The sequence below is a fragment of the Poecilia reticulata genome, linkage group LG5 (genome assembly GCF_000633615.1).
Source record: "Poecilia reticulata strain Guanapo linkage group LG5, Guppy_female_1.0+MT, whole genome shotgun sequence".
In the NCBI taxonomy this organism is placed as follows: Eukaryota; Metazoa; Chordata; class Actinopteri; order Cyprinodontiformes; family Poeciliidae; genus Poecilia; species Poecilia reticulata.
In genome coordinates, this window is record NC_024335.1 from 16,742,794 (window position 1) to 16,770,389 (window position 27,596).

Genomic DNA, 27,596 nt, shown 5'->3' on the forward strand with positions numbered 1-27,596 from the left:
TGTTCATATGTTACTGTCTCCTTTTTCACTATGACCCTGACACACAACATACAGCTGTCCTCCAACATAATCCAACAGTGGAGATGACATTTAACCAGTCTACAGTGGACCTCCAGTAGTCACGGGTGTTGGGCCCACACTTGGCTAAAAACCGCATACTTGGTATTCTCTCTAAAAATACTTAAAGGTACCTATTTTAATAGTTCAAACACTAAATATACTTTTATATGCGTTAACTGGAAACTTTCTTAAGACTTCCGCAGTGTGACCAATCAGTGTCAAGGAATATAAATGGCAATCGCGGATTGGCTGCTTTGCAAATGCCAACCTATTTAAAACTTCAACACGCCTCCATCATGTATCCCAATAGTCAAGAGTCCAGACCTTCTGTACGAAGTGAAGCGTGGAACAAGTGGTTGGTTTTTACCAGACCACTGAAAGCCGTTCTACTCATCACTTATTGGCTGCTGTGCTGGTTTACCACATGTTCTTTGTAGCCCTTTGATCTGTAATAGTTTGACAGCCTCGGTTGTGCAGCAGTCTTCAGAGTTTTCTCATTTTTATTACTCGTTTTGTAAGAATTTTGACTAATTTTTAGCGTCCAAGTTTCATCACAACATGCTGACATGTTCCTCCCCCGTATGACAGGATGACTAATAGCTAACTATTTGGTCATTTCAGAACAGTTTTCTGGTATTGTGTGTTTTATCGCATCATAATCTCTCTTAGTGTGTAATGCTAATAACAAAAAGGATCTTTCAAAATGCAATAAATGTTGGCTAATATATTCCAAGTTTCATTTTGATGCCAGTAAGACGCAGCCTGTTGAACGGAGTGTGACTGCTCTAGATGCCCACACCCATACAGAGTAGGTCCACGATGCAAAATATTTGCTTAAATAATATGTATGAAATTTCATGATGCGCTCTGTGTGCACATAGCATATCCTCCTCTATCCATTACGTCCGTGCACAGTGGACCAAAATTGTGTTACAATAGTTATAAAACTGTCTTAAAATGTCTGATAAGTCCTTATGAAACATTTACCATTTCTGACACATGAAAAACTAAACAAAATCTATTATGTTTATCAAGTAAGTTTGCACTGGCTTAAGACCAATGCATACTCTGCAAAAATAGAGAAATTTGTTCTTTTACCCGAGGCTGCTAGAACAAGGTTCTGTCTAGGTAGAACATACAGAACTCCTCGAAAATCTTCATACGTCTCTCCGACGACAGCAGACCCACTTCATTTTTCAGAAGTAGGTTTGTCATCAGACATAATCACACAAGAAAAAAGGTTCTGCCCAGAAATGAGCCAAGAACAAGCATGATCTCCCAAATCAAGACTGAAAGAACAAAATGGTCATTCTGCCCTTACAGCCTGAGGAGTAAGAACACATTTTCTTGTTTTTTCAGAGCATGCATTGACCTTTTATGTTCTGAGTCTAATGTTTCCATCCAATTGTCATAGAAAATCTTAAGTGTACTCTTGAAATGTTGGAAAAAAAAGAAAAATGCAAATTAGGCGTAATAAACAAGATGCTGAGCTTGCAAACTAGCATAAACCACATATTTTTCTCAGAAAAAGAAATGTCTACTCTAGACTTGGACATTTCTTAGAATTTCGTGCTTCTAGTAAGACACAGACCCAGCAGTGAATGGGAGTGATCCACTTCTCCTCTCTCAACCTCAAGTTCCTCTCTCCAGCCACTCTAGGCTACAAATCTCTCCTCTGTGCTGGATGTTTGGACTTTGAAATGTTCAGTTTTGTGCTTCCAGTTGGGCACAGAAGGCCTAAGCAATCTTCAGATTAGGCACTAGCAGTGATACTCCAAAATGCTAAAAAATGTCTGCTGAAATCAGTGCGTTTATTATAATTTGGATGTATGGATGGGATCATTTTTGTGCTAAGAAATCCCAGTTGTGAAGACGTTTTTCTTTCTTTAATTACATTTGGAAACTTTTGTAATTCACTTGAACAAGAAGCCCAAGTCAAGTCAATGTAAAGAAATCCCAAAGCATGATGCTACCACCAGTGTGCTTTACTGTCTGCATGTTTGTCTTTCTGTGTTATGCAACGATGCTTCATTTGGAGGCGCCTTTTGTATGTCCTGGATGTGTTATAGCGTTGGTAAAAAAAGAGCAACATGGAGTTGCCTTTTATAGATTTTTGTTTCACACTTTCAAGGTTTGTCCTTCTGCTTTAGGAGCTGTGGGGTCAGGAGCTGGTCACACGGTACATTATTGTTCCAATATGCATCACTCTGAAAGTGTGAGCCCTGGTGCTATTTAGGAGCATACATTTTACACTTTTTCTCTTTCACACACTCTTTGGCCATCAATGCCTTTTAGGTCCTGACTTTTAATGTTGCCATTTATTGCAGTCTAATGCGGCTTTAGAAACACACATCTGGGGCAAATTATGTTGTTTTCTGTCTGTATGTGTAGTGTTGTGGGTTTGGTTAATCATTTATGGCTGTGCAATGCATGATTCAGAAAAGAATAAATCAGTCTTATGTTTATTGGTAATACTTGTATCCTTACTTTATGTCAATAAATGACAAATTCTGGCAAACTCCAGTTTTCTTGTCCTTGTGTTCTTATTCTGGATCTTTCTGAATGCAGCTATTACAGAGCACTTTCTTTTATTTTTTGTCATAGTTTATCCTAAAAAATAATAAAAGTAGTAAAACTGTCTTACTAATATGGGCACAAACTTCTTAGCATTTATTTTGTTGGGTCTCTAATGTCTGAAGAGTCTTTCAGTTTTTATTTAGCAGCTTCTTTGTCTTCGTTTCCGCTAAATTTGTCTTCTGGTTTTAATTTAGTGAAGACGTTTACAGCAGCAATTTGTTTTCCTACATGCAGACACGTATATTTCAAATTCACTCAGACAAACATTTTAACCTAATTTAGCTTTGTGTGAATATTTTAGCATGGATTAATATACGCATGATAACACAGCTTTCCTTTTTTTTTTTTGAAAAATGTATAACTCGTGGCAAAAAGTTATTTTTTTTTCACAGACAAAATATATTCAAGTCATTGTGTTACAGGCAGAAACTCTTGATTTTATTTGGTTATTCGTGGGCTGAATTTAAGAATATGTTAATTGAACATTCTGCCTTACTTAGCTGTGCTTTTAAATGTTCTCTACATGTATAGCATGTCATTGAGTTGAGTATATTTTGACAATGCAAAACAAATTATGGACAACCCTGAGCGTCCTCTTCATGTTCAATTCCTTTTAAAACCTGTAGAGTGTCTTCAATCAGAGGCTTCTTCAGAACCAATGGGATACAGACCACTACAGGAGGTCTGCCTTTATCTTCTGTTTCTCCTGGTTTGGACCAAAGTTGACTGGTATTTAGAACATCTCATAAGTCCATTCAACCCCAAAGCATGATGCTGACACCACTCTGATGTGTCAGAGCAGTCTTTATTTTATTTATTTTAGAAAGTATATATTTGTATTGACTGTAAAACCTTGTGGAGCAACACATCAGAATCTTCTGTTTTGTGCTAAATGTTTATTTTTTTTATTTCAGATTTATTAATTAATGGATAATAAAGTTAAAAATAAGCAAATCTGACACAACACAGATCAAACTGAGTCAATTATATTGGATACATTCCACACCTGATGTTAGTTTGATGTTTGATTGGCAAGAAAACACAAAAATCTGAAGCATCATTTACACACAAAAGCCTAATTTACATCAAAATCCTTGTTTTGCTTTTAATTTAACAGACCTTTCCCTTCCTAATGACTCCCTGAAGTTTTTTTTTTTCCCTCCCCTCTTTGGTAGCATTTGCGTGCATGCACATGTGGCCACTTGCCGACTTGCACCTCCACCTGTGTGCTTAGCACTGTGAGCTGGTGCAGTGGGATTTTATCTCTAAAGCAGCCCATGTTTCTCCTTCCTATTAAAAAGCCAATTTCTTTTTAATAGCAGCAACAGCTGGAGCTGGCAGGGCCAATGTCTGCTGGTGCAGCAAACGGCTCCTTAGCTGTAATTCAGGTGCAGGACGCAGTTTGGTGGTGCATAACGAGAAACAACCCAACAGTTGGGAATCTTGTCGCCAGTCCTTCAAAAATATTTGTGTACCACGTTAGCCGTTTCCCCACGAAGCGAACTTATTCTCCCGCCGTCTTGTCCGTCCTTCCAGTGCAGCTGGCTGACCCCCAGGAGATGGCTGAACCTGCAGGAGTACCAGAGCAAGAAGCTGATGCAGGACAGCGGCGTGGCGGTCCAGCGCTTCTACGTTGCCGACACAGCGTCGGAGGCGCAGGAGGCGGCAAAAAGACTCAGTGAGTAGATTGTGCCAGAACAGTATACTGCGTGCACTGTTATAAGGCAAGTATTTTTTTTAAAGATTCTTATTGAATTGAACAACTACAGTCCTCTGAACCAATAGAAAATATCAAAAAACCTCAGATGTGAATATTTAAGAAAGTACATGGGAGGTTTTGACTTTATTAAACAATATCTGGGTGTGCACAGTTAATTTGAAGCAATTAGGATGTGCAAAATTAAATGATTTTTGTTGATTTTTATTCATTGAAGTGGTTATAATAACTCAAAATGGACAATTAAGCATTTCTGACAAATTCAGTGACCAATAACGGCATTCCTTCTTTACTAGGCCAGTGGTGCCTTCATCCTGCATGTTTCAGTTCTCTCCCTGCTGGTAGTAACAACCTCCTCAGAATGTCAATGTTCTTCTAATTAGCCATCTTTGGATCCAGGTGCGTTAAACCAGGGAGAGAACTAAAACATGCAGGATGCCAGCCCTCCAGGACCAACTTTGGGCACCTCTGCACTAAGCAGTCAAAGTCCCTCCATTCATGCAGTCTGTTAGTTCCTGGATGTGTTGACAGCTTGTGTGACAACCACACACTGTTAAGAGAGCAGAACTGTTTTCCTTCTCTGTAAAAGGTCTCTCACAAGTTCTCAGTAGGGTTTAGGTCAGGTAAGAAAGCGTGACGTGTCATTATTATTTCATGTTTAAGACCTTCACTGGCTAGCCGTGAAGCGGACTACTTTGATCCTTGTGGCGGAGAATTGTCTTAATTAAAAATAAAGCTCTTCTAGAGCTTATAGACTTATACGACCTTAATACAGGTCGTATAAGTCACTCTTATCTCATCGGTTCATAAAACCTTTAAAACAGATATTTCCTGGGACAGTTTTGACGATTCAACTTATTTGTCTTGTTTGGCGGGTGCTCGGCCGTGTCTCTGGACACTGTTGGAGAATAATATCCTTTCTCTATTTTGGTTCGTAATGTATGAGGTTCAAGAAGAGTCAGTGAGTTGAATACATCAGTTCCATTTATTAAGACCAAAACACAGCGCTGGTTCATCGCTATGCTTTCCTTAAGGGACAACACAGCAAAATGGCCCCTAACTACAGCTTCTAATTCCTTTTGTTGGCCTCTGTCTAAGCTACGCCCTTAAAAGTAGCCTTAACTGTGTATATATGAGCATCCAAGTAGCTAAAAGAGAAAGAGGAAAACACAGAACTATTTAATCCCAACAACACCTTCTGCTTCTTGGCAGCTGCTCTGTTAGCTCAAACTTTCTGGTGTCACCGCCTCATTTTTCCAGATAAAAGCATGAAAATACTTCAAATTGCTCCCGGTCCGTCCTTAGAAGAAAAGAACATTAATGCGTTTTTTTGCACAACCTCTCGCATTGAGTTTCTCACGCTTTGCATGCGTATCTGATGATTACCATTTGTCTTCTTGCTGTTATTACTTGGCGTTTGTTGCCTTCATACACTCACACAGAGCCGTGTGCGTAAGGAGCTGAAATTCTACTTGTTCTACAAGTCTGCAACAATGCGTCGCACATGCACGAACAAAGAGGGTTTAGCATCTATTTGTATGCGCCCACACTCTGCGCTCTTCTCCGTTTTTTTACTTTCCCTTTTCTACTTTGCTTCTGACACATATGGCGTGTGTTCCTGCCTTTAGACTTTATTCAGTGTTAGTTTCTAAATACAGAAACTGCTTTTTTGGAACCGTATCCAGACTGGTTTTCAGCCAGCGAGGTGCCACTATGATTGCCGCCCAGGAAGTCGGGAGCCTGCGGTTCTGACTTCAGTGGCTCTGGTTGTGATGCAGAAAAAGATAAACTGAATACCATAAGGGTTATATACATTTCCCTGACAGCTTATATTGCTGCAAGGGATGAAACAGAGAGAGAGAGAGAGAGAGAGAGAGAGAAAGCTGAAGACAGTTGAGTTACTAGAGAGCAGACAGCTTTATACAAGCCAGGCGAGACATGGGCAGATGGAGATCATCGTTGAGCAGCGATTTTCAGATGTTCCCACAGATTCTCAGTTGGATCTACATCTGGCCTTTGACTGGTCCATTTTGACACGGTAATGTTTCAGGATGGAGATGTTGTGTTCAAATTTATGTGCAGTGTTCATTTTCTACCACACAAAGAATTGTGGATATAGACCAAAAAAATCACCTTTAGTCTCATCTGACACTTTTTTTCCACTGATTTGTTGTGTTCCCCAACATGGCTCATGTTAAACTGCAAGTGTGTATGAACCAGCCCCGTTTAGTCCGCTTTAATTGAACTTTGGTTCATTTGCCTACAAAGTCCGGTTCATTTGGGGAGGTGTGAATGCATAATGGGACTCTGATCCAGGCCAAAACAGAAAACTCTGGTTCGTCTACAAACTTATGTCTCAGTTCAGTTGCAGTGAACTCTGGTGTGCTTCAAATATATACATGCAAATAGACCGGGCTCGACAAGTAGGAGGTAGACTACGGTGCAAGGCATTCTGGGTAAATATAGCTAAAACAAATTCATGAGCAGGAGAAATTGGCCCATGGTCTATAGCCAAAGAGAAATCCTATAACCTCTAAAGTTATGCTCAGTGTCTTCTTCAGAGGCTTTTTATGTAATTTCCTTCAGTGGTTCTTGATACAGCGCCTCCACAGGCGAGGAAGGGAACAGTTTTTTTTTTTAGAGTTTGGGTTGTTTGACAAAGTGCAGTGTGAAAGTGAACCACACCAGTTGAAAATTTAACAAATGTTGCAACTTTGCTCTTCATTGTAATTGTATCTGTGAAAACACCTGCATTCTTTCCCCTTGGCTTTCTTCTTGCCGCTCCTCCATACAGTCCAAATTTATGGAGCACACAAACAATGGCTGTCTGATCGACAAGTGTCTGCAGCTCCTCATTCGAGGTCTATTGGGTGCTTTACTGAAGAATCCCCGGCCAGCCTTCTATATTTGCATGATTGCCCAACTCTTGATTTGTTAAATGTCAGGATATTGTTCTGCAACCTAAACCTGCTTTAAACTTCACCACGTCTTTGTCCCGAATCTGTTCCTTTGGTTTTCATGATCCTGTTTCTCCACTAATGCGCTAAGAAACACTTGAGCTGTTCATAGATCAACTGGATATATACTGTATCAATCAATCAACTCACTTTATTTTGGTAAATTGTCAACATTAAACACAGGAAACAAAAAAAGAACAATGAACAAACCCATAATTTACCAAAAAAGGAATAGGCTGAAGCCAAAGCTTATACTTGCCCTATTTATATACTTAGCAGCCTACCAATATATCTTCACAATACGTGTACATCTGCATAACGGGGTAAGATTTTTATCATTTTACATTTTATGGCTCTTTTAAAGCTCACCAAGAAAGGACATCATTTGAAATCATCACTCAATTCATTCCACAATTTCACACCAGTAATTGAAACACGTACTGAGATTAAGTTACACAAAGGTGAACTCTATTTATTAATGATGTGACTTCTTAAGGCAGTGGGTTGGACTGAATGCAAAAATAAAATGCGCTCTTTAGATTTTATTTGTAAAAAAAAAGAAGTTTGAAAACTTTGTAAGGAATTGTATCTTGAATTAAGTCTGAATTGTCTGGGATTATTATTTTTTTGGATCGTTGAACTTTATCGTTACTGCATTCTGAGCTCAGCCGCATTGACCTCGAACTTTTTTTTGTAAGGCATGTTTATCTCCAGGAAAAAAAACAAAACAAGACAAAACATGAGACTTGTTGAACAGCTCAGCATCAGGTCTTAATTGGCACGCTGAAGTCGGAACTGCTTAAAATAAGGAATTGTTGAAAATTTCCTGCCAAGCTGTGGGGGGGGTGGGGGGGGGGATGCGTGAGAGTAATGCTTTCAGTGTCGGTTCCCTTGTCCAATAATGCGCCTTGGTTCACCTGGCGTGCCTCTGCGACTTCCTTGCACTTCTGCAACCCTTGACTACAGCTGGCTGGCTAATAAAGCGTGCAAGGGAGCATCCGCAGATGCTTCATTTCTCGCTCGCACTGCGTCTGTGAACGGCTCCTCTTGGGGCGTGTTGGGTCGCGCAAAGATGCATCAGAGGGGGAAAAAAAAAAAAAAAGAAAGCGAGAGATTGATAACCTTTTTAGTTAGCACCAATAAACGAAGTGAGAATGGCAGACCCGGACTCCCCAGGGGGGGCAAGATGGGGCATGGAGCCAGCCCTGGTTGAAGCTCTGTTTAACGACATAAGGCTTTTCTCCATGCATGAGATGCGTCTGGTTGGGGGTATCTGAGCTGACTCGGAGCAAACTGAAAGCAGATTTACGGTTGGTGCCGGCGTCCTGCTGTGAGCTTCTGGCTTCTTGTGCCCACACCAGAGTGAGCTAGCCAAGCGTTAAGGCGCAGAGATGAATGGGATTCATCTCTTCCTTTAGGCTCACCAAACGATATTCTCCAGTTTTTTTCTTCTTTTAAACTCTCACTTAACCATAATGCGGTTAAGGTGGTTAAATTGTATTGCATAGAAACATTTTTCTCGTCTTCAAGAAGTCAAAGATCGATGCTTTCTGTTACCATTTCTAAAAAAACCTGAAAGAGCCCCGAGTTTTCTATCAAAACTTAAAAAAAACAGAGCCCGACATGGATCATTGATTTCCCTTTTAACTTGAATGGCATGTCTAGGAGGGAGGTTTGCAGTGTGGCAGATGGGTGATGCGCCCCCAGCTAATGGCTCATGGAAAGAAGGGTTTTGATTTCGGCGGCGCCACACTGGGTGAATTCTTCAGGGAGTTATCAGAAAGTCTGAAGCTTTTGTAATGCGCTCTCCGCCAGGACGCTGCGAGAGTGGCAAACTAACCAGCCCTGTCCGTCCAAAATCGATGACCCACATCCACCCGTCTCGCACTTCAAGCTTTTAATCTTTCCAGTGTGTGTGTGTGTGTGTGTGTGTGTGTGTAGCCGAAGTGGTCTGTCTACAACAAGATGATGTGATTTAAGAAACCCAAACTTTTCCTCAGAGGAAAAATATTTGAAATATGTCTTTTTCTGTTACATTTCTGTGTTGTCAGCACACTTATCTGATTGAGTACTGCTCAGGCTAGAAAAAGTCTGACGAAGAAAACATTGTTTCAGTTCAACGTTCTGATGTCAACCTAATGCGATGGACGGACATTTTTCCAGGTTTTTTTTTTTTTTTTTTAGATTAAAAGTTATGCTGAACGTAGGGATGAACCAAACGCCTCCTGCTTGGGCTTCAGGTCCCAGATGGGGATGAAACAAGAGTTTTCCAGCCTTGGACATCAGAGGTTGAAGTATTTTCTGAGCAGAGAAGAGCCAGCAAGGCGGTAGAGGGATCTCATGTTCTTCCACTTCCGTTTCTTTCTTCTTTTCACATCGATAGGTTCAACGGGAGCACCGACGTTTTGCAGGAATGGAGCAGAGATCCGGATTCATCAGAAACCCACAGCGATATTTCTGATCACATTTTAAAGTTTTATGTGGCTTTAACCTGGATCATTTAAGACAATACAACACAAATGTTAATTCAAACATCCATGACAGAATCAAAGCAATACTCCAGGTATGTTTTTGATGATGGAAAAGCCTTGTAACGTGATATAAAGCTCAAAAAGTTGATTTTACATAACACTCCCCTGTCACTTTGATAGGGGATAGACTTTTCTATCACTAACAAAATAACACTTCGATCTAACTGGTTAAGTAATTTGTGCTCAGTTGCAGCTTGAAAGCTTGGTACCTCAAGAAGAAAAACAGTTGGTGTCCCTGCGTAGTTTCTACACCTTTATTTCTGTATTTTCTGCATGCAGGAAATATTTTCAGGACGTTGTCATTTGTCTTTCTTTTTTCCTTCTTTCTGTCAGCTCACGCAGTACGCAGAAACTCATGGATCAGATGCTGCTCTGCACTGTAAAGAGCTTTTGAAATCACCAACTGTTTTTTGAATGAAAATGTTCCTGTGATCCTCGGCAGAAGATCCAAACGCAACAGACGGAGGATCAAACATGAGCCAGAGCAGGGGTGTCCAAAATGTGGCCGTTTGAATGGTTCTGTGTGCTTCCACCGTCAGACAAGTTAGAAACTCGGCAGACGAATAAAATCTTAAATCAAGACAAAGAAGTTCTCGGTACAGCACAGATTTCTTATTCATCCGCCTGGTTTTTGCATTGACTTTAACCACGTAGTGAGTAGAGCTACAAACATCCAGCAGCTTTTAGTCGAGGCTGGCTCGGATGCTGGAGTTTTTGCAACCCACAAGTTCTCTCAATTTTATGACTTTTGGCCCTCAGAGCAAAAAGTTTGGACACCACAGAGCTAGAGTAAAGACAGATGATGTGACAAAAGGACTTGGCTCTTTGGTTTAGTGAAGTCACACCGGGTCATTTGGTGTTTGGTCGTTTTTTTTTTTTTTTTAAAGCCAATTACACATCGGCCCTTCAGCCAGCTTAATTTCCAACTTAGTGGGAAATTCAATCAGTCAGTTTGTAATTACAAAAGCAATTCACACTAGCTATAATTTCCAGGCATTTTACAAGACTAACTGGTCTAACTCATAGCTGTACACAAATAACCAAATCATCAGGGTCATATAGATGAATTCAGATTCAGTTTCACACTATTCAGTTTGATCAAATCAGTTTCTATCAGCAGAACGGGTTAAAGTTCAGCTGATCATGTAGAAAGACACTGGGCGATCATGTTTTTTGTGAAAATATATTTGCTCCTTTTCTGTACCTGTAGACTTCCTCAAATCACTATTTGGCTTATATAACTCACGGTATTTCAGTTACTACAACGTTTATCTGCCAGCAACAAAGGAGAAGAATTAAAGTTCTGCTGCGTTGCATCAGCGGCACCGGCATCCCATTTTCTTCTCATAAAGCTCCGTTTTCAAACCGAGGAGAGCACAGACTGCAGTTTTGAAAGCCAAATATTTCCCCTGTTCTTGTTGGATGCAGGGTTTTAGTTGCTGAACAGTTTGGAAGGGTATTTGTTGTATTTTTGGCTGGGCCGCATGCGGCACAGCCCATAATCCTCGGATGTCTCTTTGCCTGTCTGAAAGCAAAGTCTCAGACAGACAGAGAGCGAGCGAGAGACTTCTTTTTGTTTTTGAACGTCTCTTTCAGAGCCTGAATACAAATGAAGGCTGTTCAGCCACTTTCACCCTAACGTGTGAGGTGCCTTTTGGTCAGAGGTAATATTATATTGAAGGAAGTTAACTTTCTTTGAGCTTTTTTTCCACCCTCAGCTCTCAGCAAGCTGCAGTGGATCGCTATGGTTACAGGGATATTTTTTCTAGTATTTTTATTTTTTTATCTGATTAACACAAGTGGCTGGTGCTGTTTTGCAGCAGCTCGATTCAGAATATGACCTTGTGACTCCTGCATCTACATCAGCCCTTGGGTTTAAAATTGAGCACTTTTGCTTATCCAAATCACATTGTGCTGTTCTGCACAATGTACTTTTTTAGTGGAAAACTTTCCATCACTGACCGTGGTTTAGCAGCCTGCAAACTCCAAATATTAGGTTAGACATTTTTATTATTATAGCTTCAAGTATGTAATTTGCATTGTGGTTATTTTATTAATGATTTTCTCAATCCTTTAAAATATATATCTATGCTTGAATTTAACATTAGTTGCTTGTGTATGATGCTTTAAATAACAATGATTTTTTTTTTTACCATGCTGTGTTATGACCGTTATCTGTTATGCTGTCTAGAGGGCTCCGATGTGGATGTAAACATATTTTTCTTTCTATTAAAGTTAGTTGTTGTTTTTTTTAACATATGGCCATAAGGAGAACTGAGCAAACATTCTCTTAAATAAAAACAGGGGAAACCATTTTTAAAAGTAGGAGCTTTCTGTCATCTCTATATATATTTTTTTTTTCTCACTCTCCGAAGTGAAATCAGACCTAAATCTTTGCTTTAGTTCAGTTAGAATTTACAAAATTATTTCTGCTTGTTAAATGTCACAGTAATGAGAGAATATGTCAGAAATGTATTTATTATTTAACCCCTCCAGATAGGAAAGAGCACCGACGATCCAGCCAGCTTTGCAGTACCTAATCCCGCCACACTTTGCGGTATCTGAAAAATTCCAACAGTTTCTGAAAGGAGAGACGTTGCGCTTTCCCGCCAATATCGGATTATTACGGTAATTTTATTTCTATGAACAATACTTTAGCAGTCCAAACCCCATCCCTCTTTGCCTAGTCCTTTACCTTTCAGCATTTTGATAATGTTTAGCGTTAAAGAAAAGACCACATCGGATATCGACGCATTTGAAGCTCCTTTGTGAAGCTGAAATCTTAACCGTCCAAAATTGGTTTTCAACAATATTGATCCTGTGCCAGAATTGGCTGAGGGTGCACCATGACCCAGCAGCATCGAGGTGTATCTAACAACCTCCTGGACTTTAAGATGTGCACTTAAGAAAAAAAAAAGTCATTATGTTGATGGTTTGTTTGATTCCCATAGTTTTTACTCCTTGTTGGTAAAACACCTCATTCAGATGTAGAGGTGTTTTAGATATCTAGAAAGCTTTTACAGAAAAAAAGAATATTCTGCTTACATTTGATGCAGGTTCTCACATGCGGTCTTATACATGCACACAAATGAACATGTCACTGCACTCGCATACCTGCAGCCTGCTGCAGCCACTTAGTGCGTCTCCAGCTGCTTGACAGATGCATCTGTTGAGCAAATCTTGATGGATTTCCAGCCTGAATTCTGAATCAAAACCTCATTTTCCCTCCGTCTTCTTGCTCCAGACCTCTTTATGTCTCCTGTATCTGCTGCCTCCTCTGAAATCATTCATTGACAAAATGGTGATGGAGGGATTTGTGGCTTTTTTTTTTGCTGGCTTATCTCAGCTGCATGCTGGCGTTGTATGATGAATGTGGGCGACATCCACCTGCGCAAATGTTCACCTATCTAATGAAATAAGGGTGGAGGGAATCGTGTTCTTTTGCTGTTGCTAATCTTCTTGTCCTTTTTTTCAACAAACTGTGCCGGAGCCGTTTTATATTAATGTTGCTGCTGCGCCTTTTGGCTTGTTTACATTAATGTCGTTTTCAAATTCCTCATCTACCTCAGTTGGCCTCTGCTCCCGATCTTCTTCTTCCCCAGAAGTCTCTCTGCCAGAGTGACGATTATCACAAGAAGGAAACATTTTCATTTGTTTTGCTCTGCCATGAATATTCAGTGTAAACAGTTTTTATGCACGACTGTCTAATCTCATGTGTGCTTATTAGAAGGATAGTTAATTTGATATGTCGGCATGCTGAATAATTGCAAGCTACCTTGACACGAGCAGACTCTATGAGGCAGACGTGTGTGTGTGTGTGTGTGGGGGTGTGTGTGTGTGTGCGTGTATGCGTGCGTGCGTGCGTGTGTGTGTGACTGGAGGTAATATTGCAAATTCAGGATGTTCTGTTACTGTGAGGGAATAAGACATTTACTCATGGATCTGCTCTCGCTCTCAAATGCTACAGATCGAGCCAAATGTCAGAAAGCGGGGAACATTTCGGTTGGGTTTTCCCTACTCTGTGTATTGATTTGTTAGTTTATTTTTTTGACGCGACTGCAATTTGTAAAAGCGAGTCTCAATATAAAAACAAAAACAAGTCCATTTGTGTTTATGGAGGATTTGAAGTTTTCTCTGGCTGTGAGTTTCTGCTAGCTTTTGGTCACTGCTGTACATTTAGAGTGGGATCCATCCCTCTCATTACGCTCATTAAAATCATTAAAAGTAGTTTGGAAGCTAAGAGTAGCATTTGTTTCAAGCAGCGGACCACAGGCTAGCTACCCAAGCAGATAACGCTACAGATAGCCAGCTAATATTAGACTGTTAGAGTCCCTGTGTTACCGTAGTGACAGTTTTATGCTATTGTCTCCATAGCAAAATTGACCTTGAAGCCAAATGAAAAGGAAGCATAGATAATAATATAAATCTGTTGCTCTACAGTAAATGCAAATTGATTAAAAATACCCCAGAAGGAAAAAGAAGAAAATCGTAATCCTTCAGTGTATATTCATTCTCTCCTTTCATTGAATCCATCCCTCCCTCATTCTTTCACTGCCTTCTTGTCTTATGTCCTCATGTTTTACCTTCTTTTCTCCTGCTTTCTATCTTCACTCCTTCATTGTGCGCTTTATTAATTTCTTGCCTCTTTGTGCTCTTCTTTCTTTTCATGTAATAAATTCTGCATATTAACATAATGTCTATTACATTCATAAATAAGATTCTGTGTTTTCTGCACTATAAGGCGCACCTAAAAACCTTCAATTTCATCAAAAGCCGACACTGCGACTTATAATCCGGTGTGCCTTATATATGGACCAATATTGAGCCACAACAGGTCTAACAACTACGGTAAGCAGCCGCCGACTTCATTTTCCCCCATAGAAGAAGAAGTGTGCGGTGCATGCTGGGATAGTTGTCAGAACACTGGTTTGTTAATAAAGTTTGATAATACATTTAAAGCCAGGGGGGCAGGGGAAGAGAGAGAGAGACTGCGGCGGCAGCGTGTCGGTTGGTCTCCGTTACCCAGAAAGCAGTTGGGCACAATATTGCAACACCAACACCGTGAGTGTTGGTGTTGCAACACATCCACATTTTTTTTACAAATGTGGATGTGTAATAATATAGTACGGAACAAATTGGCAACCCAAACTGAAGCATCTATTCTATGCGCCTTATAATGCGGTGCGCCTTATATATGAAAAGTTTTAAAATAGGCCATTCATTGAAGGTGAAAATACGGTAGATAACATTGCCTTATTTTTTTATTGTGTTGTTAAAAGTCTTTGTGTGTTTGTGATGCAGTCATAATAATTCCCATGAAACTCCGGAAACCAGATTTAATGATTGAGATGAGTCTGGCTCTTTAGCTTCATTCATGGCCCAGTTTTTTAGACACTTCTCAGTACTTGCCCAGTGATAGAGCTTTCATCAGCATAATTTTCAATCGCATGATTTATTAAGGCCAACCCGTTTCAAAGAGATCTGTGAATAGGCAATGCACAAGTGATTTTTCTCCTCATTCTTTAACGCCATTGTTGGATCAGACTGTGGTTTTTGGAGATTTTTTTTGTTTTCATATACTCTGCTGTTTTTTTTTTATTATTATTATTTGTATTTATAGAACAATGCTGACCCAGGTCAACAGTCACACATGTTGGAGCCAATCTAATGCGATTAGAGAGGAGAAGAAATTCAGTCATGGCAGGTTTGTGTATGCTATCCGCGCTTGTGGCCCACTTCTGTTCCAGATAGCAACAAACGAGTGTTACTGTGAAATGTGGATAAAGCACGGAACGAAGCCAGAGCAATCATCGCTGTATATCCCCTCCCATCTCATTCACACTGTGCCCACTGGAGCCTCCTCGTGCTCTTCAACATTTCAAGAGCCTTGTAAGGCCACTTTCATCTTCCCCCTTCAGAAAATGAGACAGTCTCTGGTGAAAAGTGCTGACAGTAGCACTTAGCGTTGAACAGCGCAAGCTGAACTTTAGTGTCTGCCTTCGTCTGAAGTAGCGCCGATAGGGCCGCCTCTGTTAGAAGTTACGTTTGTGTATATTTGTAACCAGCTGGGACGTATGGAGGTCCTTCATCTCGCTGGTCTGCTGGACAAAGGACATTCAGGCAGCTGCTCATTTATCAAAGCAACTGATCCCACATCAAGCAAAACAAGTACATAAGCTTCAAAGGATTATTCATCTTTTGTGCAATATAAGAGATTTCATTCAAATTGCTGCTCTTTTTTTTGTGTTTGGTGCCAGCCATTCAATTTTTATAAGTGGTTATGATTGTGAGCTCTACTATTGCCAGAGTAAACACTTGGCCCTCCTTGGAAAACACCATTAGTGATGAGAGAGGCTGAATGATGTTCAGTTCAAACTGTGCTAGCGCGTCCTGGCAATCCAACTTTAACCCACATTGTTATACGCACTCTCTAAGAAATTCAACTGACAAATTTACTGCCGTTAAAAATCTCGCCTCTGTTTACGTAGCCAAAGTTTGGAGCACGTATATACCATACCATACCATACCATACCATACCATACCAACTTTATTTACAAAGCACTTTAAAAACAACCACAGCTGATACAAAGTGCTGTACATTAAAACACAACATAACAATAATAAAAAATAAAAACTCTTACAGTTTAAAAAACAAAACATACAATTTAAAACTAGATCCCGCTGGTGTTGAAAGCCAASTAAAATAAATGGGTTTTAAGACGAACTTTAAAAGTGGACAGTGAAGGGGCCTCTCTGACCTGCAAAGGCAAGTTGTTCCATAACTTGGGGCCAATGACAGAGAAAGCCCTGTCCCCGCTGAGCTTCCTCCTGGATCTTGGTACCTCCAAGAGCAGCTGATCTGCTGACCTGAGTGACCGAGTGTACCTCCAAGGGTCCCAGGTCAACAGAGGAGGACTCGCAGGAGCCACTGGGTCCAAACACCAGCACCTCGGTTTTGTTTTCATTAAAATTTAAAAAGTTCAGGGCCAACCAAGATTTAATATCACCTAGACATGCCAGGAGATGTTTGATAGAATGTACATCCTTCTGCTTCAGGGGCAAATAAATCTGACAGTCATCAGGGGGGGTTTCTCGATTGATTTTTACCCAGAAAGCACATGGGCAAAAACCGTTAGTGAAACGGTCACTGAGACTGACTAGTATATATTTCATTGGGGGAAACCTGGAATGCGGCGTTCATAACAAGCATGTGTGTTCATCTGCTCTACCGCTAGCAAACAACCATACTGATTAAATAACATAAAAGTCAAGCAGTTCCCTAAAAGTCCAACAGATGGCAGCAATGCGYCATGCAAAACAAAACACCCACAGTTTACAGGACACACCTCCTGCTAAACAGCCCCCTGGTGGTTGAAGAAAAATCCACATATAAACTGGAAAATACAATATATGAAAAAAAATCTGAATGCTCTCTGGTATTGTGTCGGTGGGCCGGACCAAATGTGGCGGCGGGCCGGATCTGGCCCGCTGACCGTAGCTTGGGGACCCCTGCCTTAGAAAGAAAAGGCAGCTTCGAAATAGGCCGATAATTAGCCAGAAGAGTAGGATCATGGCAATAACCTTCTCTTGAATTGGTTTCAGTTCAAGAAACAAACTGAAATGTGTGTCTTACCCACACATCCCGAATTTCACATTTTATTGACTTTGGTACCACTCTTTGTAAAAACATTGTATCTTCTCCACTTACCCCCATTTCACATTCATTGTTTCCTAAATTCAGTCAGTTGTATCTTCTACTCTTTCATGGAGTAAAGGAGGTGACTTTGGGTTTCTACGCAGTGTAGAAAAGTATTAATTATATGTAATTAAAATATTTCACATGCATGTACCGTATCAATCATCCAACTGTCTGCCGTTTTATCCCTCTCTCTCTTTTTTAAACTGTCATCCATCCTGCCGTCCAACTACCAGTCCATCTGCTCCATCCAACAGTCTGTCCATTTATCTGTCAATCCATCTGTCATTTAACAGTCTGTCTGTCCGTACGCTTATCCATTCTTCTGTCCATACAACTGCCTGTCTGTTTTCCTTTCTTCAGGTTCAATACTGAAACTCAAACCACTGGAAGTATATACTTTAAATTCATAGTAGAGTTGAAGTAACTTTAAATGTGCAGGAACCCTAACCACCCTACCCTCCTCTGTGTTGGTTAGCACCACATACCTATGGCTGACTCTTCTATAGAATGAACATAGTACCCATTTGCCACTTGGATCACATTGCAGGAGATTAATGAACAAGTGCAGTGGGTTGGATTGAGCGCGCTGTACACGACTCTCACCTTCCTACTCGCTGCAAGGCCCCTGCTGATGGACGGAAATACTCATCTCTCCATAGGGCCGGCCTGTCACACTGGAAGACTGATGTTGGGCTGCAGTTTTTCTGCACGCACCGCCTGCCAAGATCGTACGCGTAGCACACAGTGAGGGTAACAGAAGGGTGGAGACGGTGTGTTACGAAAGGTTATAGACCCAGGCCCACACTGCCTCGCCGATTTACAGGCAGAGCAGAAATCCCTTCCAGGGTTTATAGCTGATAAAAACATTTGCTACATAGACTTCTTCACACAAAGATCAGACAAAAAGATAGGCCCATCAACAGACATCTTATGCCGACCTCTACCTGGCTTTGTTATCCCTTACATGAGCAAGTGTTTAGGTATGCCCTGGTAAGTGAAGTTCAACGGGTCTGAAATTGTCTTACCGGATGTAAATGGGCTTTGCTGGGTAAAGCAGGCTGTCTCTCAAAGAGCTGATTTGTGTAAGCTGCTTAGTGTTTCCACCTCCTCATTACACATCCTAACCTATTCATGTTGTGGCTAAGACGTTGAATTATTCCTCACTCATCCCCTTTGTCGTATTAAGCTGATTCTTATGTGCTAGTAGTTTTAGACGTGTTCTCTTTTGTTGGTGTCACTTGTTACGGTCACTACATAACGGCAGTATGTCAGTGTTTATCCCTACAGGCCAGACTTTGCATTAAAATGAATTAAACCTGTGCAATATGCAGATACGCACAACATTATTCATACACCTGACAGGTCTGGATTTTTATCAAGAAGCTTGTTTCTAAATATAGGATCTATGCTTTACATGTGAGACGAGGAACAAATTAGAACAAATAAAATTACTAACAATTTATGGAAAATGTATGTTTTACAGCAATCAAACCTTTCTTTATAGTTGTTTTTTGATGACTGGCCAAGGTTTTGAGGTTGAAAGGCCTCATTGACAAAACTTAATCTTTACCTCCCTCCACTAGTTCTCTATCAGATTCAAATCAGGACTATGTCTGAGTCACTAAATGTAAACGCTTAAATTAAAGTAAACAAATTAAAGGATAACTTTATCCATATTTCTGGGCTTAACTCTGTATAGTTTGTCTTTATGTAAAACAAAATGCACCTTCTCTGTACTTTGTTTGAATTTGTGATAATTCCAGATGTTTAAGAGAACAATTCTTTGTGATTTTCTTTATATTTTTTATTCCCTTTGGTCTTTACATAGTATTTATTAGCTATTCTATGTGGTTGCAGCGAAACCCTTGAGTTGAATGTCGAGTACAGAGCACAGATTTCTGGATAATTTGCCAATACCGATGCCTGCAGGCTGGTCATAAGGAGGACCAGGGCAGACTGGAATGACCAGATTTATTTCTTTATAGATTTTCAATGACCAACTGTTTATTCTGCCTTGATGCACAAAATTGCTGCATCATCCTCCGCATCTCCCGCAAATAATCCCCGGGCAGATGGACTTGAATGTGACATGATTGCCGGTTCCAGATGGGCTGGTTTGAGTATTTAAAGAACTGCTGACCTCCTGAGATTTTCCTGCATCTCGCTGGTTTCCAATGATTGGTTGGAAAATGGGAAAGCATACATAGAGGCACTTGTGTGGACGAATAGAACGGCATTAGTAGCTCAAAAAAAAAAATACTCGTTACAACCAAGATATGAGGAATATTATCTCTGAACATATCAAGCACCAAAGAAGTAGGAGGCCACACTGAGTTCAACTTCTGACAGCTAAGAAGAAATGAGCCAAGACACCAAACTAAAAGAATGTGTGGAGGACATGCATGGAGACGAATCAGATGGATAACGTATAAGAGAAGTATCCGTCACATTCTCAGATATTTTCTTAGAGAGTATTGAAAATATTCTGAAAAGCGTGAGAAGCTGAAACACCGAGACGCAATGCTGGTGTTTGCAAAGTGACCAATCCAGGAGCGGCATTTTATTTTCTCGACACTGATTGGCTGTGCCCCCAATAGAAAAAATACACTATAGATGTTGCCTTCTGTGGTAGTGATGAGGCGGTTTCCACTGTGTGTATTAATGCATATTAAGGTATATTTGGTGTTTGAACTATTAAAATGGCCAATCATGAGCATTTTTAGAGTAGTTCACAAGTATTTGTGGACTTTAGCTGCTTGTGGGCAGCCATCCCACCATAACCCTTCTGAAAACCAGGGGTCTATTATAGACCATTTGTTCTCAATTTCTTAAGAAGATCGTTATGCTTGGCGCTGTTTGCTTCAGACCCAACATCACCGTTTGGATTCATCTTGTGCCTCATCAGACTCATATTTAGGCTCAATGGTGGAACCCCTTGTTGGTGGAACAATACTCATCTCTTTTATCTCATGTCAGTTATATTTTGCAGAGAAAACCTCTGCTATACTGGACGAAAATGTTACAAAACCAGCGTTGGAATTGTCTAAAGTTGCTCAACCAGCCCATTGTGTATCAAAGCGAGCATCTTTGTGACAATGTTTGTTTTTAACCATTATTCTTGATGTCGAGTTCAGTCCTTACTGCGCTGACATCAGAGATCCAGATGCTGATTCCCATGTAAGAGTTTTCTGCTTCACAAAGAAGTCTGTGTGGATAAAATTATGTACTGGAAAGTCTCAGTTTATGAGCTTGCTGTGTTATGTTTTTGTTTCAATAGATATAATCATACAGTTGTTGTAGAAAATGCACCTCTGGCAGTTTCTCTCAAGTTGAAATCAGAAGTTGAGGAAAGCGCAGAATTACAAATAGGAGCATAAAATGTACAAGCACCTTTTGCTTTGTTCTAAGAAGCTCCAGCCATTAGGCACACTTCATTACTCATCCATGGAAGTTGCATTGCAAGTAGTCCTTCTGCCCTTTGATGCATCAGCAGAATGTTGCAGCAGATGTTGGTGCTTTTTTTTTTTTAATATATATATATTTTCTTTCATTGTTCATGCTGAACTGATGGAAATTTGTTCAGTCAATATTGAAAAACGAGCAGCTCGTTTGCTGCGGTGGGTTTGTCCGTGGCTGCCGTTTCCCGCAGTTAAGCGTCTCGCGATGCCGCTCGTGATGGACGCACGCGTCGTCTCCCTCAAAGCAAATGAATGTCCCTGCGGATATCGGCGTGCGGTCATTTAGCACCCATCATCCACAACGCTATCATCATTACTGTCACCCCCTCCGGTTGCATCGCGTTGGCAGTCTCTCCGTCATGGGTTTTGAACTGCGGCTCGCTCTGTCTGAGACCTGGGCCACCTTGGGTTGTCATTAGAGGTGCCTTCTGCGTCTGAAATGCAGGTGGACTTCTCCCCTAATGAGGACTCAGCTGTCATGCAGGCAGGGAGTGGAGGAGGTGTCACATAAAGGTGTCACTGTCCGTCTGGGACACTGGTATTCTTTCGCTTTTGAGTAGCGCTCAGACGGTATTGTTACAGTTGATACAGAGACAGACAAATGCCTTGTAGATTTACCTAGACGAGGCAGCGCTATGGTAATGGTAATGATAACTTTTAGTCATGGCAGGACAAATAGCTGTCTTTGTCGTTTTTGGTGCCGAAATCTAATTTCTTTTTAGCTCGTTGCTGACCTTTCACCTCAACCCTACAAGCAACAAGTGAACTTTCCTTCAAACCCAGAGCTGCTTATATGCAAACCTGTTTGATTTTATGTTCCTTTCCACTCACTGCATGGATGGAGAAATATGCGTGTCTGACCTTTTTACAGTCTGGTAACGTTTGAAATGGTAAAAGTTTCTAAAAAGCCTCGTTTGAGCGAAGTAGAAGCAACTTCACAACTGTGTTTGAATATAAACCATCACAGAGGCTGCTTTATAATTAATCTTGACCTATTCTGCGCCCTGGGTTTAGCTGTGCTTAAGTGTAATTAAAATACAATGTGTTGGCGATGCTATTACACTGATTACATTTACACAAGTAATTGTTGACCTGCGTTGACCCTCTAATATATATATAAAACAGAAAACCATGCAGACGTGCAGTTCTTAGCTCACATAATTAACTGAACCCCAGGCTGTCACCTTTTTTTTTAGGTTGTTAATATCCTCCATCGCCTTCAGTGCCTTTTACCGTTATAGGATTCATTTTTCTTCGATTAGTGCATCACTAAAAAGCCCCATTGCAATTTGATAGTAAGCCTGAACCTAATCGTCCATTTTGACATCGTAATTGAAGTTATTTAAAGAGATGCCATTTGGCAGTAAATGAAAGCAATTTAAAATGGAATGAAAGAGGAACGCAAAGCTACTGCTCCCTTCGCTCTGCATGGTCCCTTCCACAGTAAACAAATGAAACAGACTTTACCTGGAAGAACTTGAAACTGACAAAAGTTTAATGGCAACCTGTTTGTTCACAATTTAGCACAATTCAGAGTTTGCTTTTTCATTCAGAGTTATTTCATGTAATGACAATAAAAATGGACATAAAAGATAACAATCTGTATTTGAATCACTCTTCCTGAACAAACTGCTGACGGTGTCTCGGGTTTGAGTGCTGTTATTATACAGATTTATATGTCTGCTCATATTTTATGCATAACAAATTATTTAAAAAAATAAAATCATATTTTTTAAAAGTAACTGCAAACATCATATTTCATTATGGGCAAGGTGTGTTCAGGTTACAGGTGTATGTTAGTCTGTTTTAATTTGAATCCTGTGAGAAATTGGGAATTATTAAAATTAATTGTAATGATGCTAACTAAATTGTCTGTAAATTGTTTTCCAGATTCCAGACTTGCGCCACTGATGGTGGCAGCATGTCAGAGTAATTCCGATTTGTTCTTTTTGGTTGGCTTTTATTCATAAATATTTTGGCTGAGGTATTCCATGTGAAAGGATTTTTTTGTCTTACTTTCGGACAGTTTACATGATGTGTTTTTACAACTGGGAGCTGATTGTTGCCTGAATAGTTGACAAAATAAATGAACTACGACCTCCAACCCTAGAGGAGTTGAAAAAGAGGCTTCATGGATGCAGAGAGAGAAAAAGGAAGTTCAAACCATCTTTCCCATCGATCTAATCTGCAAGGATCATATCCTCAACTCCCAACCCATGACGTCTTCCTGCTAGACGTTCTGACTAAACGGCCAGATGGCACTTTAAAGAAGAGCAAATGAGGTGGATTAGCATCGCTCCAACAACTGATGGACATTCATTCAAGACACATTATTGCAAAATATTGTCACAGCTGCCCGGATATAGAGCTGTTAGCATGTCGCACAACAACAGCCTTCAGATGCCCCTTCATATTTATTCAAAACTACCAGAGATTTCTTCTTGTCCAAAGCAATTCTTTGAGGATGATTTGAGTTGCAACAAAATTGATTTTTTTCTTTGGGATAAATAAAGTATCTTTGATCTAAGGGAATTTTCACACTATTCCGTCTTTCTCCCAAAAAGTCCTCTGATATTGCTCAGTTCTGTACTTCTTCAGCACACATACTAGTGAAGAGCCCACCCTCATCTTTTTCTTTCTCCCTTGCAGATGGTGGACAGATCTTACCGTCTCTGGATTGGCTTTCTGCCTAAATTTTTCCCCTACCAGCCAGCATCTCCCTCGTGGCGCAGCCTCCACGGCTTAATTAAATATCATTCCAAAGCTAGCCGTGGTGCTAGCCGCCATTGGGCCCCTTCGGAAAGGGAGGAGGGCGGGGCAAGAGAACCGGTCTTTTTCTAGCTGCGCGCTAAATGAACAGGGTGAAAGAGAGACTTCGTATCGAAGTAGCATCCTCTCTGCCAGCTGCTGTCACAGGCGAGCGGGCTGCGAGTTGATTTGCACTCATTACGGGGAAATGAGTAAGGCCCGAGGATGATGACCGCATTACTCAGAACGCATGTGATGTGATTGGAGATGTTGTGCGATGTTTAATCTCCTCCCCTGTGTCCCCAAGAAACAGAAAATAAATGGAGATGAAAATCTTGTTCTACATCTTCACAGTGGGCCCTCGCATGATCCAAATGGAAGTGGAGAACTGATTATGCAAGATCCCCTCCCTTACACCCCCGAGAAGAAGAAGAGGAAGAAGAAGAAAAAAAAAAAAAGATTCTCACTCTGCTAATAACTGGAGCCCTTTCTGTAGGAGGTAGTTATAATTATAGCGGCTGCATCATGTGAAATTATTCATTTATCCGGCTTGTCTTCACCTTGCGCTCGGTAATGGAGGCGCGCGTTCACGGAAACACCTCGGACTGAATGCGCATTTTATTGTCGTCTGATGGAACACACATCGGCGTCACCCTTCATTAGGCTGACCTCGATGTTTACGGATTTAATACCGCGTGTTTCCGCTGCATGAACACCCTCACCGCCGACTCTCCAGCAGCTCTCGCTGGTGTCTTTACTGATTAAATCCAACCATGTGACCTTCTCTCCTCTTGTACTTTGCGCCGTCTGAGTCGAACATAAAAGCCGAACATCTTTGTGAATTTTTTTTTTTTTTTTAAACATAGTGCTGCTCCTTTTTTCCATCCACCCCACACTTTGCTCCATGCTCATTATGGACCAACCTCGGCCTCAACGTTAGAGGCCAGCTCTTGTCTGTCACAGCAGCATCGGCAGGAGCAGCTAATGGTCACCTTGCTCTTTACCATGCCCCATGTTCACTGTGATCTTTGAGGACATCATTATCTTCTCCATGCATTTCCACAAAGTGTGCCGTTTCTTAAGCAGAGAAATTCTTCCGGTTCTGCAACAGAACCGCCAGCTGGATGTTTGACAATTTGTTTGCACATTTACAAATATCTGCTCTTCCGTTTTCTCTTTTTTTTTTTTTTTTGACCTTGCAGAAGTAAAACTTTTGCTTGCATTACATTTTTTTGTGTTGCAACCACGAATTTCAATGTATTTTTCAACATAATTTAAGGCAATATTCTGAAGTGGAAGGATAGCAATACATAGTTTAAAAAAATAGATGAACATTTAAAAACATGTTCTGTTTTTGTATCTAGCTTTATTCTAATATCTCACTTAATGTATTGTCCCAATATTTAAAATATTTGATACCATTGTCAATAGGTCAAACAGGTTTCTTTCTAAATTAGGAGAACAAAACCCAATCAATTACAGTATGATGATGCTTTTTCTCTAATAGGGGAAAAATAGGAAGTAGGAGACAATTCAACCCTTCTTTTGAAACCTATGTAATTTAAGTGTCACTTCCTCCTTTGACAAGACGAGAGTAGACATCACTAAGTATGAGCATTAATTATTGAAATGAACTTTATTTAGTCATGCAGTTGTTCATCGTTGCTTAATTAGCCACTGTATGCTTCTCTTTGCCTTATCATTTTCTGTTGATGAATAAATATTACCACTGCCTCAGTATAACGGAGTGCTGTTTGGTTGGAGGCTTCGCACTTAGGAAGTTCATCTGGCTTAGGGAGCTCAAAGATAAGACTGTTCGACTGTCTGTGAACCGAATATATAAACTGATGTCATTAGTTTATGTTATCTATGAGTAGGCCTGTCGCGATAAACGATAAATCAATTAATCGGACGATAAATTAAACCTATCGACCTCATTTTAATTATCGTCTTTATCGTCTCTTCCGGCCTTTTTTCTTTCTGTTGATGACACTGAATGAAAAAAGGCTCAGCTCCGGTGCTCTCCACTGACCCTACCTTCCTCATTTGCTTAGTATAATGTTCAGCGAACGTGACACTAGTTATCGACTGATTGTCGACCCATTTTCAAAACCTGAGAGCACATTAGCCGACAGAAATCCTAGGTATAACGGTTCGATCGGGCTCGTCGTGCCGTGTGGTGTCCAGCCACATGGGCACAAAATAATGGCTACAAGTCCAGTTAACTAATTTTAAAATCAGGCATTAATCAATTCTTTATTAGAATCTACCTGTAGTGCATGTGGCTAGATTCAGTGTAAAGTCCTGACTGAATGAAAATCGATATAACCTATTTTTGTCATGTTAACGAAGAACAGCTGAAAAGTTACCGGGTTTATTAACTGCAGTAGCAATTTGGCTCCAACTCCTCCCGTTATTTCTATATTCTTTGCACGAAATGTTGAATAAACATTAATGTTGTTTCCACATATCATCTCCAATGTCCGCTGGACTTCGGGTTGCGCCGTGTCAGCTGTTTGGGATTCCCCTCCGTAATTTCCCCTCAGAAAACGCAGAGGAGAATCCGCGCTTTCCGATTGGCTACCTGTCGCAGTCAACAGGCTGCGTTAAGCTCCCAGTCGGGGAAAACCCCTGATTTAGATCGGAGCGGCCACGACGATCTACCGTAACTCACCACACACTGCAGGATGATCGGTTACGAAATCACCAGCGACAATCTTAGATCGGCCAACGATCTAAGATTGTCATAAGGGGAAAATAGGGGCAAAAAATCGTGTAGTATGAACTACTGCATTAGGTGGTCGGATGTGCCCATCTTCTTTATTTAAATCTAGTGATTACTGAAGGCCATCACTAGATGGCCTTCAGTATACTATATACTATATACAGATTATAAAGTCTGTATATAGTATACAGACTTTAGAATCTGCACTCTTTTGGTTGAATGCAGTATTTATTTCCACTTTGGCTTTATGTTTAATTTTTATTCAAGTATGTTTTTTGTTCATGGAGACTGAGAATCCATTTTATTTTTGTTTTTGGTTTTGTTTATTTAGTTAATCAGTTCCAGTGTTATGTGTTCTTTTGAAAATAAAGTGTATCTATCTATGGCAGGAAATACATTATTACGTCATTTCTATTAAATCAGTGTCAAAAGGTCTTGAAACAATATTATTGTTTATCACAATAATTTTTTTAGACAATCGCTCAGCAAAATTTGTTATCGTGACAGGCCTATCTATGAGGTTTACTAGGCTACTTCAAAGTTGCGAACGTTATCTCAAACACCATGTCATAGTGTTAGCTTGTAAGGTAAGGTAGGTAAGGTAAGTAGGGCTTCCACACTTCCCTTATCTGTGCCTTCTGTCACTTTTTGTCAGCAGTTAAAATTGTTTAATACGTTAACATGTCGTAACCTGCTTTTCCGAGTCGCCTTTAAACGCAACATAAGAGCTAAGCTGCTTGCGCTGGTCTTACACCTGTGCAGCAGCGAAGGAGACCTGCTGCTGCTGCTGTGCAGAGTTACTCAGGTGTGTGTTTGAATCATGGCAGCAAACCAGCAAAATGCAAAGAACTTTGCACTGTTTTTCCCAAAACTAACAGACTGTTGAGTAAAGCTGTTGGATGCAGGTAATGTTAGCTAAAAGATGACTAGCCAATACCAGCACCTTAAGCTAGCTAACAAGTAGTCTCTAGGCTACTGGTGAAGTCTATGTTCAGAAGTGGGTAGTACTTGTTACATTCACTTGAGTAACTTTTTTTTGAAAAAAAGGTACTTGAGTAGTTTTACTGCACTGTGCCTTTTTCTGTTACTTGAGTAATATTATTGCTACTTATTCATGTTACCCC

The 27,596-nt window shown here is 40.5% G+C and overlaps 1 protein-coding gene across 1 annotated transcript in view; it reads left to right on the forward strand.

The window, feature by feature from the left end:
- Positions 1 to 3,983: 3,983 nt before the first annotated feature.
- suclg2 (succinate-CoA ligase GDP-forming subunit beta) overlaps positions 3,984 to 27,596 on the forward strand; it is an 89,909-nt gene continuing 66,296 nt past the window's right edge. Inside the window, exons 1-2 of the mRNA XM_008409649.2 lie at positions 3,984 to 4,025; positions 4,174 to 4,315. Of these exons, the coding sequence (XP_008407871.1) occupies positions 3,984 to 4,025; positions 4,174 to 4,315 (184 nt within the window). The remainder of the gene's footprint in view (positions 4,026 to 4,173; positions 4,316 to 27,596) is intronic.